This window comes from Leptosomus discolor, chromosome 1, assembly GCF_034619465.1.
Source record: "Leptosomus discolor isolate bLepDis1 chromosome 1, bLepDis1.hap2, whole genome shotgun sequence".
NCBI classification, from domain to species: Eukaryota; Metazoa; Chordata; class Aves; order Leptosomiformes; family Leptosomidae; genus Leptosomus; species Leptosomus discolor.
In genome coordinates, this window is record NC_141391.1 from 17,663,120 (window position 1) to 17,678,715 (window position 15,596).

Consider the following 15,596-nt stretch of genomic DNA (forward strand, 5'->3'; position numbering starts at 1 on the left):
ATGTTATTTTCTAATCAGAATTTGTATGAAATGTAAAACAAGTTGGTTGAACTCAATATGTAAAAACCCATTTGAGGATGACTCTGGGAATAACTCATTGTTTGGATTCATGAACAAATCGAAAAAAAAAAATCAGCCCAAATAGACCTAAGATTTAATGTTGCTATATTGATTTTCTAAGAAAGCAACAAAAATCCACATTGTTCTCTTCCAGGTATTATAACAAGTACAAAGCAACAATCCACCACTGTGACACCAAAATTGCACTAAATGCAGCATCTCAGAGCGTTACTCCAAAGGAAAACATAAAAGGAGAAGGGAAAAGCAAATAGACTATGGACATATATGAGAACTACCTATGTGGAAGAACATCAGTAACTAGCAGAAAGCCTTGCTTTCCGTTTTAGCTGAGTTTACCTCAGCTTACATCAACCTCATTTTACATTACCTCGGTTTACATCAACAGATGACTTCAGGCAATCACCTTGACATCAGCCAACCACCGGTTATGGATGAGAATAATGAAACCATGGCAACTTTTGCACTTCATTTTGTAGCTAACCGTGTGGTACAAATTGATGGTGCATTCCTTCAACTTAACCTCAAAATATGGGTCCTTAATATGAAGGCAACTGCCTCATGCTTCAGGCAGCTTTCTACAGCAACCGTGTGGGCCTAGGGAATACCAGGTTGAATAGTGCAGCCTGAGAAAAAGCAAAGAAGAAAGTGGACATCTCACAGGAGCCTGTTCAGCTCATTTTCCCCAAGACAGACCCAGGTAAGGAATCAAGTATCAAGGCCTGAGGCAGATGATCTGCTTGACTATAGCAGCCATGCTAGTTCTCCCTAGAGAGCTTAGTGGCAAACATAATTGAATAAAAAGCTCTGGAGTCTGAGTTCCTGCTCAGATCCCACCCAAAGCTTGATGGAGCAGCAGGCAATGGTGCTGTGCTAGTGCAGCACACCTTCCCTGAAACCACTAAAAGACCTGGAATGCTGGTGAGAGCATTCCTTCAGCATAGCACGGAAATACAAAGGAGGGGAGCACTCGGAGTTGGAAAAGGATGACTTGATAGCAGGAAGACATTGCATTTTATGCCAGGTACTGAGCAGAAGAGTAGCAGCACATATTACACATAAGAATCTTCCTGTCTGACAGGGCAGGACATGGATATATTCTAACACCTGTTAAATCACACACATAGATTCACTTGAAGAGAGAAGTCCCTTTGCCTCCCTCGTTACACCAAAGCATACATAGAAGCACATTTATAGCAATGTTAAGAAATCCAGCTTCCGATCCCTGCTCTTCCTAAAGACACCTGAATTTACATTTTCCACCTCTTAGTGCCAAAGAATTTAGGTATTGGGTATTCTTCCAGATGAAGGAGGTCTATTTAAAATATTTTAATATTTATAAGAGTAAGGACTGAAGTCTAAGCATACCATGCCTTCCACACAAGTCCCCTTACAAGCTGTGCTCACTCTCATGACCTCATGAATATTTAAAGACACTTATAAAGAGGAATAGATTAACCTGAAGATATGCATGTCTGGTTTGTGACCAGCTACAACAAGATACTATTCTCAGTGTATGTAGTAAGCTCAGTATCCCACTCTGAAAACTTCTAGTAGGATAAGACACATGTTCTTGTATCACTAGCGTGAGATTGTTACCCTTACTCCATATTTCACAGTCCTTTCCGGTCCAAAGAATATCAGTAGTTTTGCTGAAACCATGATAATAAAATATGCACAGACCATGAGTCAGAGAGAAAGACTTTTCTGCGTACAAGTTAGATAACCTTTGCGAAACACAGTGCTTCCCTTGAGGAACACAAATTTTGAGTGAAGTGATATTATTTAGAAAAATTGCATCTCCAGCCTCAAGACTTTTCTGTGGCCTTAAAAGACAGTCACCTCTGCTGGTTCCTGGCTACCCTCCAAGGGGGCAGTTGAGACCAGAGTAACATGAGCTTTCAAAGAAAATAATTTTTAGTTATGCTTTACACCACCAAAGACTGCACTTTATCTAAATTTGCTTCAGCGTTACCACATTCTAAGCAGATACTATTTCATGTCCTATTTGCTCTGTAATCCACCCAGCAGCCTGAGGAAGACCAAAACTTACTGGAGAACAGTAGAACGGGCCCTTTTATCAATGGTTTGCTGGTGAAAAATAGTATAAATCAGACATTAAATCACTAAAATTATGACAGCTTATTTTTAAGTTATTTCTCTTGCAGTGACACAAATTTACAAGGATCCTACAGAAAATAATTCAGAACACAGTAGATTTCTACCTCTAGCAGTTTTTGCCAAAATGGGGGAGGGGGGGGAACAACCAGCTCTTCAGGAAAGTTGCAGAAGACCACCAAGCAACTAGAAATGAACACTTATTCAACCCTGTAATATTTACCTATCCGTTTCTTAATCTGAGCGCTTCACAATGGTTAACAGAGCTGTACAGAGCAATGGTTCAGCAGGAAAGAAGCAACAGCATGTTGACATACTTACACAATGCCTTAACCTCTCCTATGCTAAGGGTCTTCCACTTGCCGTTTGGAGCCTTTCCCTGTTGCTCTGCAATCTTGTTTGCAAGTCTGCACCCTTTCCCTTATGCAGTGAGAGGATGCTATGGCAATGTGTTCATCCATGTCCTTCTGTCCTTGTCCTGTTCTCCCAGCTCAGCACCTGTGAAGCCCAAGCCTGCTATGTCAGGTTTCCCACAGAAAGTGATTGACACTGACGCGAGAATCATCCTTTTCCCTCCCTCACGCTTTCCTACCCTCATTTTGTAGCTTTTACACAAAAGAGAAAACAAAACCTAGTGAGTAACACGGTAGACAGTAGTCCTTTAAATAGCAGACAGGCATTTCGCAGTGACGTCCATGCAAAAGCCTAACAATTATGGTGCAACTCTTGCCTCTGATCAGAGTGCGCTCCAATCAGCACTAACAGCATCATAAGCAGGAACAACCAGCAGGGAGTTTGAGCAGGTTCTGATGAAAACTATATAGTTACTATCAGAAAAGTATTATGGTGGACCACCTGCAGCACTAGAGGGGATGCCCAGGGGAGAGGAGTCACCTGGGGAGATCCCTGTGAAGATTTTCTCCTTTGCTGCCCATTAGAGAGTGTTTTTCCTTAAGGTTCTTCCACCATCCTCTCTTTCTTGTTTTTTATTGTCATCAAAAGTAACTGTTATCATTAAAGCTGTCGTTTACCACCACAGAATCACAGAATGTTAGGGCTTGGAAGGGACCTCGAAAGATCATCTAGTCCAGCACCCCTGCCAGAGCAGGACCACCTACAGCAAGTCACACAGGAACATGTCCAGGCAGGTTTTGAATGTCTCCAGAGAAGGAGACTCCACAACCTCTCTGGGCTGCCTGGCTCCATTTGCCACCAGCTACGGACTGTCTCATCAACCCTTGTGCAACAGGTCAGCTTGAAAAATACCACTTTGTATTGAAAGAGAGTACAAAAAATTGCATTAATTCTTGTGCAGGGGGGCAGCAGCAGGTTTATCAATCACATCCTATGTGAATGTTTGTATTACTGCAATGACCTCAATTTAAAGAACACAAGGACTCAAGGTCAGAAAATTATTTTCTGCAGAGCTTCCTTCTGCAATAATGTATTTGTATTAATCAAAATGTTCTTAAAATGTACACCATTTTCTACAAAAAAGTCACCACGATAATTAAGCACTGGCTCTATACTAGATACAATATAAAAAAATCATTTGCCTCAAAGATTATAAAAACTCCAAAAGCAGAAGCTACATATTTAAGAACTCCAATGGCCACGTCATTATTATTGTTTCGGCTCAGGTAAATGAAAAACTAAGACCATTGTAAACTTCTGGTTTGTCAGGCTTGCAGGCGCCTATGATCCACAGTGTCCAAACAGAAAAAGGTAATTGGCAAGTAATATCCTTGGTTTGAAAAATATTTTAGCAATGCGTAACACACTAGTGTTATTCTTAACATATGAAATATCCTTTAATATAATTTACAGCTTATATAGTCCTTGACTGCAGGAAGGTGCTCATTCTTTCTTTTTGGTAAAGTCATACGGTTTCCACCACTGTGCAAACTGCAGCACCTTCTTCCTCTGCTCCTCAAAGTTCTGTCTGATTCCTTTTCTCCAGAGCCGCGGTTCCAAGTCCAGCATGCCACCAATAATTTCCTTTGTAAGTAGAAGAAGGATAGATAACGATAAATGCAAAATTACCTTATTGCTTACTGTTTTACCATAAAGAAATATATCTTTTCAAATGATGACATTATTCATCACCATTGTCTTCGAGTGCTAGTTACTAAAACTTGAAATTCTGAAAAGTATACCAATTAAAAAATTAGAACTGTAGTTGTTAGATGGTTGCCTCAGCAAAATTCTTTTAAGTACAGCATAGCAATGCACCGCATAAATACCCTAACATTGCAAGATTGTTAACATATTAGTACATCTGCCACTAAGAAAAGTCCAGAAAAAAAGAAAGCTCTTTGCTCTTAACTCCTTCTGAAGTTATATTTCTTCCCAATCAGTCTTAATGTTTTTGCAATATTGACTCTTTCATAAATGATTGCTGTGACATAATAAAGAAAGGAAGAATTTATTGCAGCTCTTCCTATATATACTATACTCTCTACACCACACGGAGTAATTGAACCACACAGGTATTTTACTAGGAGCTGTCTGTGAGCCTGTGTGTGTATGCACCCCAATTTATACAACCAGGAGTCACTGCACCTATATGAGAACACTATGGCCATGAAAACTTAAATAGATACAAGTATTTTCCATCTATTAGACTATATCTAGAGTTCCCATTAATTCAAAAGAAACGTGGATCTAGAATCACATTCGGAGTATCAGCCAGTGAAGAAATCAACTACTCCTTTATTCAACAAGTCAAGTTATGATGACTCACGAAGAAAAGCCAGCTAATAAACTGGGATAAAGGACATCAAACTGACTGTTCTTGCAGCATCTATTTTATTTAAATTTTACAAAACAGAGTATAATTAGTAAATTGATCTTTTACATGACAATACCTTTCCAAAGTAATGAGGGAACTTGTGTTGATCTTCAATGACATGAGCAAATCCCCCTTGAAGGCCAAAGTCCACAGAAAAGTATGGTAATCCTTTAGGAACCTATACAAACAAAACCACATTTTTAGATGTTTACCAGACTGTAGGCATTTAACCTCCTCACAACTTAATGAATTTGAAAGTGGTTTTACAGTTGATAGTATCATATCTTATTTTAAACCACCTCTCAAACCTAGTATGTGTAGCATAAAATTGCAACAGAGAAACAGCAACACAAATGAGGGGAAGGGGAAACACATCTATGGAGAATATACCACCAGAAAACACACTACCTGACTGGAAGTTATTAACGTGTGAAATCGGATAATTTAATAATTCAGTCAGCCTACAGAGGAGACACTGGTTATCCTGCCACAAGGAAAGATCCTTCAGTCTGAGAGAGTGAGAAATGGATTCATTTATTGCTACAGTATTGCAAGTAATTTCTGCTGTTTCACTACAATAAATTATTTTCCACTCTTAATTGTTGAGGATGTTCTGTACAGATAAGATTTACAAAGCCTCACATTCACAAGTATTTCCTCTGCTACAGTCCAAATAACTGTGCAATTTTCACAAGGCATGTTCCATACATTGCTTGAAAATTCACTAAAAATCATTAAGATTTATTCCAGAGGGTCAATGGAGCATAGCAAAAAACATAAAACATTTGAAATTAACTAAAAAGAAAATCATTAAATCAGGAAAAATTGGGTCAGCAGGTGACACCTTAAGGAAAATGTCAGCTTTATCTTATTTCTGTCTGGCAATGTATTGGGTCTGGCTGGGATGGAATTCATTTTCATCACAGCAGCCCATATGGTGCTGAGTTTTGGACTGGTGACTAAACCAGTGTTGATAATACGCCAGTGTTTTGGCTATTGCCGAACAGTGCTGGCTGCCGGGTCAGTTCTCTTGGCCATGTCCTCTCCCTTGCTGGAGGGAACAGAGAAAGCAGCAGTGAGGGCCTTGATGCTGTGCAAGGGCTGGATGCTTAGGCTCTGCCTCTGGACACCATAGTCCCAATTTCTGCACACAATCCGCCCTTTAGCTGATGTCTCAGCCATGTCTGACCCTCCTTCCAGGCACCACCATCTCCTAATACAACGTTCCAACTGCCCAAACCTCAGCTCAGTCTCTAAGCTATACTCTCATATCTTCCTGAAGGCCACAGGAAACCCTTCACTTACCCTAAAATGATGTTAAAATCACACAACTGTGTAACAATTTAAATTCAGGTGCATTGTATCAGTTTAAATAAGTGTCATGACTTAATCTGGCCCACCTTCAAATGGGTATATAATAGTCACAAAAATGTATGGCTAAGAAGATTCTTAAAGAAACCAAATGCCCTGATGCCCTACCATGTGTCAAGAAAATTATACTTCATTTATTTGTGACAGATGTTGGCTTTCCCTGTTCTGAAACACCAACAAGCAGAAGATACACAAAACATGCCTATTTTGATTTTGGTTCACACCCACCTTAAGTTTAAAGTCTTCCCTAAGTCCTTGCTACAAATTAATTGAATTCCTTCTTGTCTGCACACAATACTGCTGGCGAACAAGTAAGTACCATCCTCCTTAAAACAATCTCCTATATACAGAAAACTACGATCGCATCCCATTTCAGTCTTTCTTTCCAAGACTGCACAACCCCTAAACCAGTTTCTTTAGTTAAGTTTTCTAACCTATGCTCTCCTCTTCTTTAACTGTCTTAAAATGTTGTGCTCAAAACCAGACCCAAATTTTCCAGGTGAAGCCTCACCACTTTGAATAAAGTGACCCATAAATGACTTCCCTTACATTTACATGACAGTTCAGCTTATGTCGCAGAATAAATTTTGTCTTTTTGCTACATTTGCTACCACTGTTGGTTTAGTTCAAGAGTCATCACAATATACAAAATCTCTCCTACTAAACAGCCATCCAATCCCTTACTCTTCTGCGTTTAATCTCCCTCTTTGTCACATCAGGCTTCATGTCTCGTCATTAAAACCCACCTCCTTTTCCTCCTAAACTAGGATTTTTTTTAGTGTAAAGGTGCTATATTTACTAAAAGACACTTTCAGAAAGTAAGTATTATTACTACATAGTAGTAAACTACTTGTGGTAAAGTCTATATCTCACACATCTTTCGCTTTAGTATTAAAAAGATGGAACAATGTTTTCCAAACTAACAGTTTCAGCATTATTCCTTTAAGATTTGTATAGACAAAGATGTTTCAGTTTAGTATCCAGGAGACAGAGTACTGTTCTTTCTGGTTTTAGAAAAAAAAGACACACAATGCTATTTATATTTTCGCTTCATAAACTTAGCAACACAAAAGGCTGTTCTAAGTCAATGAAAAAGACACATCATATTTTTTTCCAAGAAAGTCATTTGCAGATCTTTGATCTATCTTAATTCTGAAAGTTAATCAAGAAAATTATGCTGGTGCATGTCCTCAAAGTGCCAGCTTTGTTCTCAACCAATCCTTGCAGCTCAGTCCACCAATTTTTGAAATAAATGGGTATCTTTTCCCTAATGTCAGTTAAGAGTTGTCAGACTCTTAATTCTCATCATACCTATGCCATCTCCTGATGTACTAATCTAATTGTGTTCCCTTTCTTCTCTCTTTGAAACAGTTAATAACGAAAAAAGATGAGAAGAATTTGCTGAGAAATTCAGTGTTCAATACATTTTATTACTTACAGATTTCCGAACATCTTTTGAAGAAAGATCAATTAACTTCTTGTTCACAGACCACTCTTCATCAGACTCCATTATAGCTTTCTGTAAGATCATTTTATCTCAATGTGAAAACAGTCGTTCATACAGCAAGCAAAGAACTAACTTTTCAATGTAGTGAAGTACATTGCACTGGAAGTACCAATTATTTCTTAACAAAGTAACTTTACATTTGGCAACCTTTCTGATTTCCACAATTTACACACTTCATAAAGGCATCGGATAATATCTTTAAACTCACTTAATTCTATTCCTCTTTTTTTTTTTTTTTTTAAATTTAACTTTTGCCTGAGACAAATTATCTCTAACAAGTTTCAACTAAAAGGTCACAATCTCTTTGTACTAAGCTCATATAAAACCTCTTAGGAATTCATTACACTATATTAGCCTTTTTTCTTTTTTAAACACCAACAGAAGAATCCAGCTTTGAAGGCTGATTGCGCTTAAAAACCTTGAAAGCTGCCTCTGTACGCTCTACAGTATGGAAGTAGGTATAGTGTAGTGTAGGTACCTTTTAAATTTCATTTGCTCTATATTTTAATGGTGGAAACTTCTGAAAAAAAGTTTCATGCAAATGACATTTCCTTTAGTATTCAACCAAAACACAAGTTTTACCAGCACTTGAAGCATAGCCATGAAATCAGTCAGGTGGAGAGTTTCTAATGTGGTAAAAGTTACTGCATTGCTGTTCATCCTACCGACTGCTCCACTTCATCAAAAGCCAATCATGTTATTTCCAGAAAACAAAAATAAATTTGCAAAGAACAAATAATTTACTTATAAAAGGCAAATCACGATCCAGTTGCTGAAAGCCGAAAGGCCTCGGTTCCAGACAAAAGCTTCAATGAGCCCTTCCTAACAGAGTCAGAGGAAGAGACCAGAAATGCTACAGAGGAAGTATCTATCATGCTGTCTAATGTTCATCAGAGGCCTAAGACACATGTTAAATTTGGGCTTACTTAAATAAAATGGGGATGAAACATTATATATCGGTATTTCTTAAAACAGTTGACATTATTTTCTCACTTTATGATTGCCAAGGCACATGTATGGGTTTAAGTTTATACTACAGGACTTAGTTGAGAAGTACTGCAATCCTTACAGCACTCAAGAAACTACAATACTCTCATCTTCTTCCAATACTTGTCAGTGCAGTCAGACTCGAGGCCACTGCACAGTGACACACAGGTCTTCCCCTACCTGAAAAACAGAATTACCTCACAGGGCTTGACTTAAGATCAAGGAATATGATCAAAGAAAGGATCAAGAAATAGGATCAAAGAATCCATCTTTTCAAAAATTGCATTTGCATATCAAAAAAAGTTTTCCAGAAACAGATGAATTATGATAAATACATTCAAATGACCTAAGAAAAAACATTTTAATTTACCTTAAAGTAGATTGGAGCCATATCTCCTAATTCTTTTGGAAGAGGAATGCATTCATATACCATATGATACCGTTTCTTCATACTCATGTTCGTTTCTAGGAACACACAGTCCAAGTCTTTAGCTTCAAACATTTTCACCAATGCATTTCGGAACACCTGTTTAAAGAAAAAAAGAGTATAATTTTAATTAACTTTTCAAAGCTTTCAGATATTATATTTTATATTATTTCACTAACATATTATATTCATAACAAACTCATAATTCGACAGCTAACAGCAGCAATCATACTAGGAAAATTCTGAATTATTCAACAATTTAATATGAACTTTACTTCCTATGATACAAACATAGGAAGTCTAAAAAACTATGGTGAAATATGCATTATAATTGACACTACAAACTCGTTTTTAATAAATACTGCACACATTTTTACAGTTGAAATTAAAACTACCTTGAACTTTGTAACTGTGATGCTCCATAAAACAACATAGCTTTAACAGCAGGTCCCAAGTTTGCAATTTCTAAGAACGTAATGTCTTGGCTTGTACTGACTATAGATACTATTATCCTTTCACTACTCCCTCCAAGTACACAGTTTGCAGGAAAAAAAAAAAAAAAAGACATTTCCAGTAGCTTTAAGGCAAATATTAACATTACCTCCAAAGAATAAAGAAAGCCATGGCTATAACCACCATCTTCACTGTTTGGAAGCCAACCAGATATAATACTTAGTAAGTCTGGCCTCAACGTACACTTACCAGATCTCCTTCTAGGGATTAGGTGCTGCACCTATACAAAGGGTATTTCAATTCATAATTTTGCTAGCTCCAGTGTCAGGGCCCTGCACAAGCTCAACAGGCTCTGCAGCCTCTCCTGCCTGCTGGGGCTGCGGCTGCCCACGCAGATGGGCAGCTCTGACATGCTGCAGCTGTAAGCTGGGATCAGAAGCAGCAGAAAGAGCTGGGGAGAAAAGAGCTGTGAGAAGCAGGGGCCTGGCCCCCATCACTCAGGAGGCTGCAGTTAAGCTCAGGCCCTCACCTTTGGTCCTTGTCTGAGTTAAGTTTCAGGGATGCCTGTGCCCAGCCATTTACCCAGCAAATCTTGGCCCCGACATGCTGACTTCATCTTGAATCTAAGCCATCACTGCAGACCTGTCTGGCCATCACTGGGCCATGGCTGACCCTGTCTACCGTCATAGGATCTGCTCTTTTCTGCTGGCTTAGGTACCACAGGACTGCACTTTGGTAGTGAAGTGACTTCCTCCACCTGCCTTGCGCATTGCACTCCACCCTTGACTTGCCCTCCTGTGGAGCAGCCCGTTCTTGCTGCTCCCTGACTCTTGGCAGTTGGTATTTGCAGCCAAGATACACAGGAGCATCACTCTATATCTTACAATGTAGCCACTGAACTACATTACCAAGCAGAGGGATGCTTTCCGAGACTCATTCAAAAATGCACAAAAGATCTGACTTTGTCACTCTGAATGTTTCTGAAAGGGTCTCAAGATCTTGAAAACTGCTTTTAAAAATCAAGATCTTTATATTATACATGCTCCCTATACCATTTCCACAGTGTAAGCCAAGAAAATCTCATAAAACAACATGGTTTTAACAGCAGGACCTAAACAGGCCTCACAGACCACAGGTACCACAGTTCCATAACTCACATAACTCATAGGTTGTCCTTTTTGCATTGATTTTTTTTTTTTAATTGTCAACGCTTAGAAGTACAGACACCACAATTAAAAGGCTGGTCCCACCTAAAGGTTTAAGATTCCCTATCTTAATGAAAATGGAGAGTTGATGAATCAAACAAGCATAAGCAAATGCACATATTCATAAACATCAAGTACTGAAGTAAAACAGATGGAAAACAAATCACTACCAAGTTTTCAACGCAACAGGACTAGAAATTGAGCTCTCTTCTCCCCACCCCTTTGCCATCTTGTATGAATTAAACTGAAAGTCCAAGAAACTTGGCCAAATATGTATCTTAACCAGATACTTAAGCTCTCCTAAGCATGCCCTTGTGCCCTGAATTTTTTCTCACAAACAAGCAGCTCCATGCAGTGACGAGAAAATGCTACCTCCACCCCCCTCACACAACCGATGAAACGCAGCTAGAAGATATTGCCCGGTGAATAGATCACTGTACCGTGACTGATACAGGACTTTATTGTGCACAGCGACAGGCAACTCTGAATTAATAGCTTGTTGTCTTCTCCCCCTCATCGCAGCCCCCACACCTCTACTTCTGAAATACACCAAAGCAAGCAACTGCGGTAAGGTAAGAGAAACATGAAACCAAAGGTTGGGAAAGACTCTTACTTACAGTTGCTACCCTGCAACATCAACTGAAATACAAATCCACTGAAAAGCCTAGAATACCTGCAGACGCTAGCTAGTGTTTCCCAGACTGCATTTTCTTGTTTCTAAACTCGTTGCACTTTTCCTCCAAATTCTGAGCAGCCGAAAACATCAAGGATAATTAGCACTGGAAAGGATAAAACCATTCATAGGAGCAACTAAGTAGGCTTGGCTTACACTCGGATGCACACGACATTGATATATGTCACAGTTCAATCAATACAGAACATGTAAAGATTTATATCTTTTCATATTAAAAAAAATTACATGCATGTTTACTTTGGCAAGCAAGCACATCAGTCTAAAACACGTAATATGTTAAACTCAAGTGCTTGAAGGCATACACCATAAAAGAACCTTTTTTGCTTTATTCCAACATATCTTACAAAAAAAAAAAAAATCCCAGCAAAAATAGTTAGCTAAAACATGTGCTCAGTACAACATTTCATGAATATTTAAAGTGTGATAATTTTTTTCCCCTCAACAGCAATATAAAATACGGCTCTGGCATCAGAAAGTTAGTTTAGTCACTAAGTAAGTGTACATTCATATTCCTGCTGAAGCTTTCCAGACTCCTTCTACCGAACTACATAGAAGTGGAAAAAAATAAAATCTGCGTCTATCACCTCCCAAAGTACTTTGTTGCAAAGAAACATTTAAACTGTCTATGAATATATTCACAGGGTCAATGGATAATGGTTTTACCAACTAGTTGCATTTTCTAGCAAGGAAAAGACTAGCATTGAGTACAGGAACTGCATTTGCTTATCTTTTCTTTATCCTATTTTCCTTCTCATACAAATGTAGAAAAATTATCATCTGTTTAGTTAAAAGAGATTAGGATAAATAGAAGACATAAAATAAACATATTTATCACTTTTCCCTGTGCTCTGTTGTTCCTCCTGATCCTACTTGTTGCACTTAATTGCTTCTTATCCAACTTTCCTAAGTATCTCCATCATATACAAAAGAACTCCTTTCCCTTCCTGCTCAACAAAGACCATATAAAAAAATATATCAGCCACAAGAATCAATGTGGGGAGTAAATCTGGAAAATCAGAGAATCCATCTACCAGGCTGGAGGCAAGACTGATGTTACTTAAACTATTTCAAACTCACAAATTAACCTGTTTTTAAATCTAAGCAACTGCAAGCAATGAAGCCTTTCTCTAGTCTGAAATAGCCTCCGATATTTTGATATAAGAGGTTGCAAGTTGTTTTCCCCTTGTAATAATCCTGATGGCATAGGGGGGATTTAAAATCACAGTCAATCTCTTAGGCAAGGGCTTGTTACATTCCTCCCTTGATTTTCCTTTTCCAAAGAAAACAGAACTCAAACCCTCCAAAATGTCTTCATAAGAGAGTTAGAAAGCATGACCTATCATGCTTGGCTCTTTATTAATTCTTTTCAAAAAGTAGGAAACTGGATTCTAACAGGGACCTCACTGATTTGAAGAAGAATGAGATAGTTCTCTCTCCCAGTTGACATCCACCCACACCCTAGATTAGCTTAAAAACCCGAAGACATGTAAACAACATATCTTCAGCTTGTTTCATTATAAGTGATCTTTCTGCCCTGACAATTCTTTTCTTTTCCTTGGCACTCCCAAGGAAATCCTAACCGTGAAGCCAGTTATTCCACCTTCTTTAAGGGATCAGCTGTACCTACGTCATCCCCAATAGACGTTCCTCTAACCTAGTTTCAAAGACCTCCAACAACATAGGTTCTGCAGCATTCCTGGCAACTTTTTCTAGTGCTTATAAATGGGAAGTTTTCTTCAGTGTTTACCCTGCATTTCCCTTTTTCAATATTTGACAACTAATTTTCATCTACAATGCGAGAATGTTCTGCCCCTTGGCAGAATCAGAAAAGAGCTGCCAGGCTGGAAATTATGAAAATAGGAACTTATGACAAGCGTATTATGTTGCAAAACCATTAGAACATGAGACGGTTTCTCAGCTGACCTGGATTTCCTCCCAGATGTCTTCATCCAAAAGAGTGGCTGCAGTATGGTGCTGTAGAGGGGCTATTAGGCAGTGACCTTCAGTAAGGGACTGGGTGCTTGGTAAAGACAAGTATACCTATAAAAAGCAAATAAAAACTGAAGTGCCCATTTTTCTAGCATTAAATACCTTGCCATTATTAAGTACATTCTCTGCTAAATCCAAAGCAAGAGAAGCCATTACCTTCTAACTACAGCAAGGTATTAGTAATTCTAGTGTTTTTAAAAAGGTCTCATTATGCATCAGTAGCTCCAATGAGCTAATAGTATCCAGAGAGCAGCTCCACTGACAAGGCAGTAATATCAGCCTTATAGACCAACCGGTATCCTAACTATTATGAAATCACATTGTTTAGCCCGTTACAATAAATTTTTATATGGATATATGTCTGTATGCATTTTTAGTCAAAAAATATATATTATAAAACGCATACAGATATAGATATATCTCTGTATATATATCTATTAGACATACACAGATTATATATATACACAGATGTACATCTGTATGCACTTTTATATATATATATAATCTATCTATATAAAAAAATATATACAATGTACATTTAACTCCTTGGCCTATAAAAAGTTTCAAATCAAATGAAACTCATCAATAATAGATGAAAACTTTGGAGAAAGAATGACAAAAAAGCCTATACTGAAGCATTTCAAATGTTATAAATCCAAATATTTATGCAACTTTTAAAAGCATTACCAAAGACAGGAAGGTTCCCCAAACCAAATTTCTGTTTCAAAGGATTTTAGGCTTAAAAATGGAATTCTATGCTTAATTTTCTTTGATATCATCGAGACACAGTTCTCCATCAGTTCATATTTCCTCCAGTGCAGTGCGATTTAGTCTTCCACAAATCCACCTACAGTCTAATCTCTGCATGCAGATCTTTCATTATTGCTCCTGTCTTCCACAAATGTGAAGTTCTAATATCAAAGATTAGCTTTAAAACTAATGACAGGTTTTTATCTTTTTTCCCCTCACCCTTGAGGAATTTGTGAAGTCAATTGGAAGGGCAAGGAAAATAAGATGCAGAACAATAAATCATTTCATAGAAGCAATTTCATTCTTAATCTTAGGCACTCTAACATCAATACTGCCTTCCTTAATTTCTTTTTTATTTTTACATTTGTGTTAAATCGCCATTTTCTTACCTTGGTGCCAATTGCAATAATAAGATGTTTAGAAAGTTCATTGCTATCAAAGCAGTATGGGCACTTTTCCATGCGTGCAGCAAGCTGCTGGTGCTCATGTATTGCTTTTCTTCTTTGTATTTCTTCCTCTTCCCCACTGCGTGCTCTTTTGGCTGCTTTGGAAACAAACATGTCATCCAGAGTGTAGTAATCTCTGTCAGTTTTTTCCATGAGCTGAAAAGACACACAGAAAAATTGCATGTATATATAAATAAGCAAGAAAATATACGTAGCTCTTTGTAGTATCCTTTATTGAGAAAAGCATAAAGTGCGTAAGCAGTAGCAATGCTTCCTTCCACATGGCATCTGTAGCACACGCAATCATCAGGTACATCTCCTGAGAGCAGCCATACACAATCCCAGACAGCACAGGTATTGCAATATAGGTGCGTGACAGCAGTGAGAAGATTATATTACCATATTCCATCCCAAGTTAGAGGCTAGGTATTTCAATATGATCTTGACATAACTTCAGCTTTAAATAGATGCACAATTTTTGAAATCATATATTATAATATATTTTATTTTGGTCTTTCTCCTCCTCCTCCTCCTCCTCTCCTATTATGACTATCACTATCCATTAAATCATCTCTTGTGAAATAACTAGACCACGTCTCTGCACCTCATATTCATATTCTGTGAAAACATGCCATCAGTTATTCTTACCAAGTGAACAGTACTAAGCCATTTTGTGAAGAAAACGATCTTTGTCTTCAATATCTAGTCTTTCTTGAGTGCATCTGTTGCTAGATATGGGTAACAAACACAACTAGCAAATTACCAGAAACAAGGGTGAAT

At 38.0% G+C, this 15,596-nt stretch overlaps 1 protein-coding gene across 2 annotated transcripts in view; it reads right to left on the reverse strand.

Annotated features, from left to right (window-relative positions):
• Nucleotides 1–3,614: 3,614 nt before the first annotated feature.
• CWF19L2 (CWF19 like cell cycle control factor 2) overlaps nucleotides 3,615–15,596 on the reverse strand; it is a 66,785-nt gene continuing 54,803 nt past the window's right edge. For both annotated transcript variants that reach the window (XM_086481778.1, XM_009957284.2), the window contains exons 12-17: nucleotides 14,760–14,972; nucleotides 13,555–13,671; nucleotides 9,223–9,378; nucleotides 7,797–7,877; nucleotides 5,064–5,165; nucleotides 3,615–4,194 (exon numbers count right to left, since the gene is read on the reverse strand). In XM_086481778.1, the coding sequence (XP_086337904.1) occupies nucleotides 4,054–4,194; nucleotides 5,064–5,165; nucleotides 7,797–7,877; nucleotides 9,223–9,378; nucleotides 13,555–13,671; nucleotides 14,760–14,972 (810 nt within the window). In that variant the 3' untranslated portion in view covers nucleotides 3,615–4,053. The remainder of the gene's footprint in view (nucleotides 4,195–5,063; nucleotides 5,166–7,796; nucleotides 7,878–9,222; nucleotides 9,379–13,554; nucleotides 13,672–14,759; nucleotides 14,973–15,596) is intronic.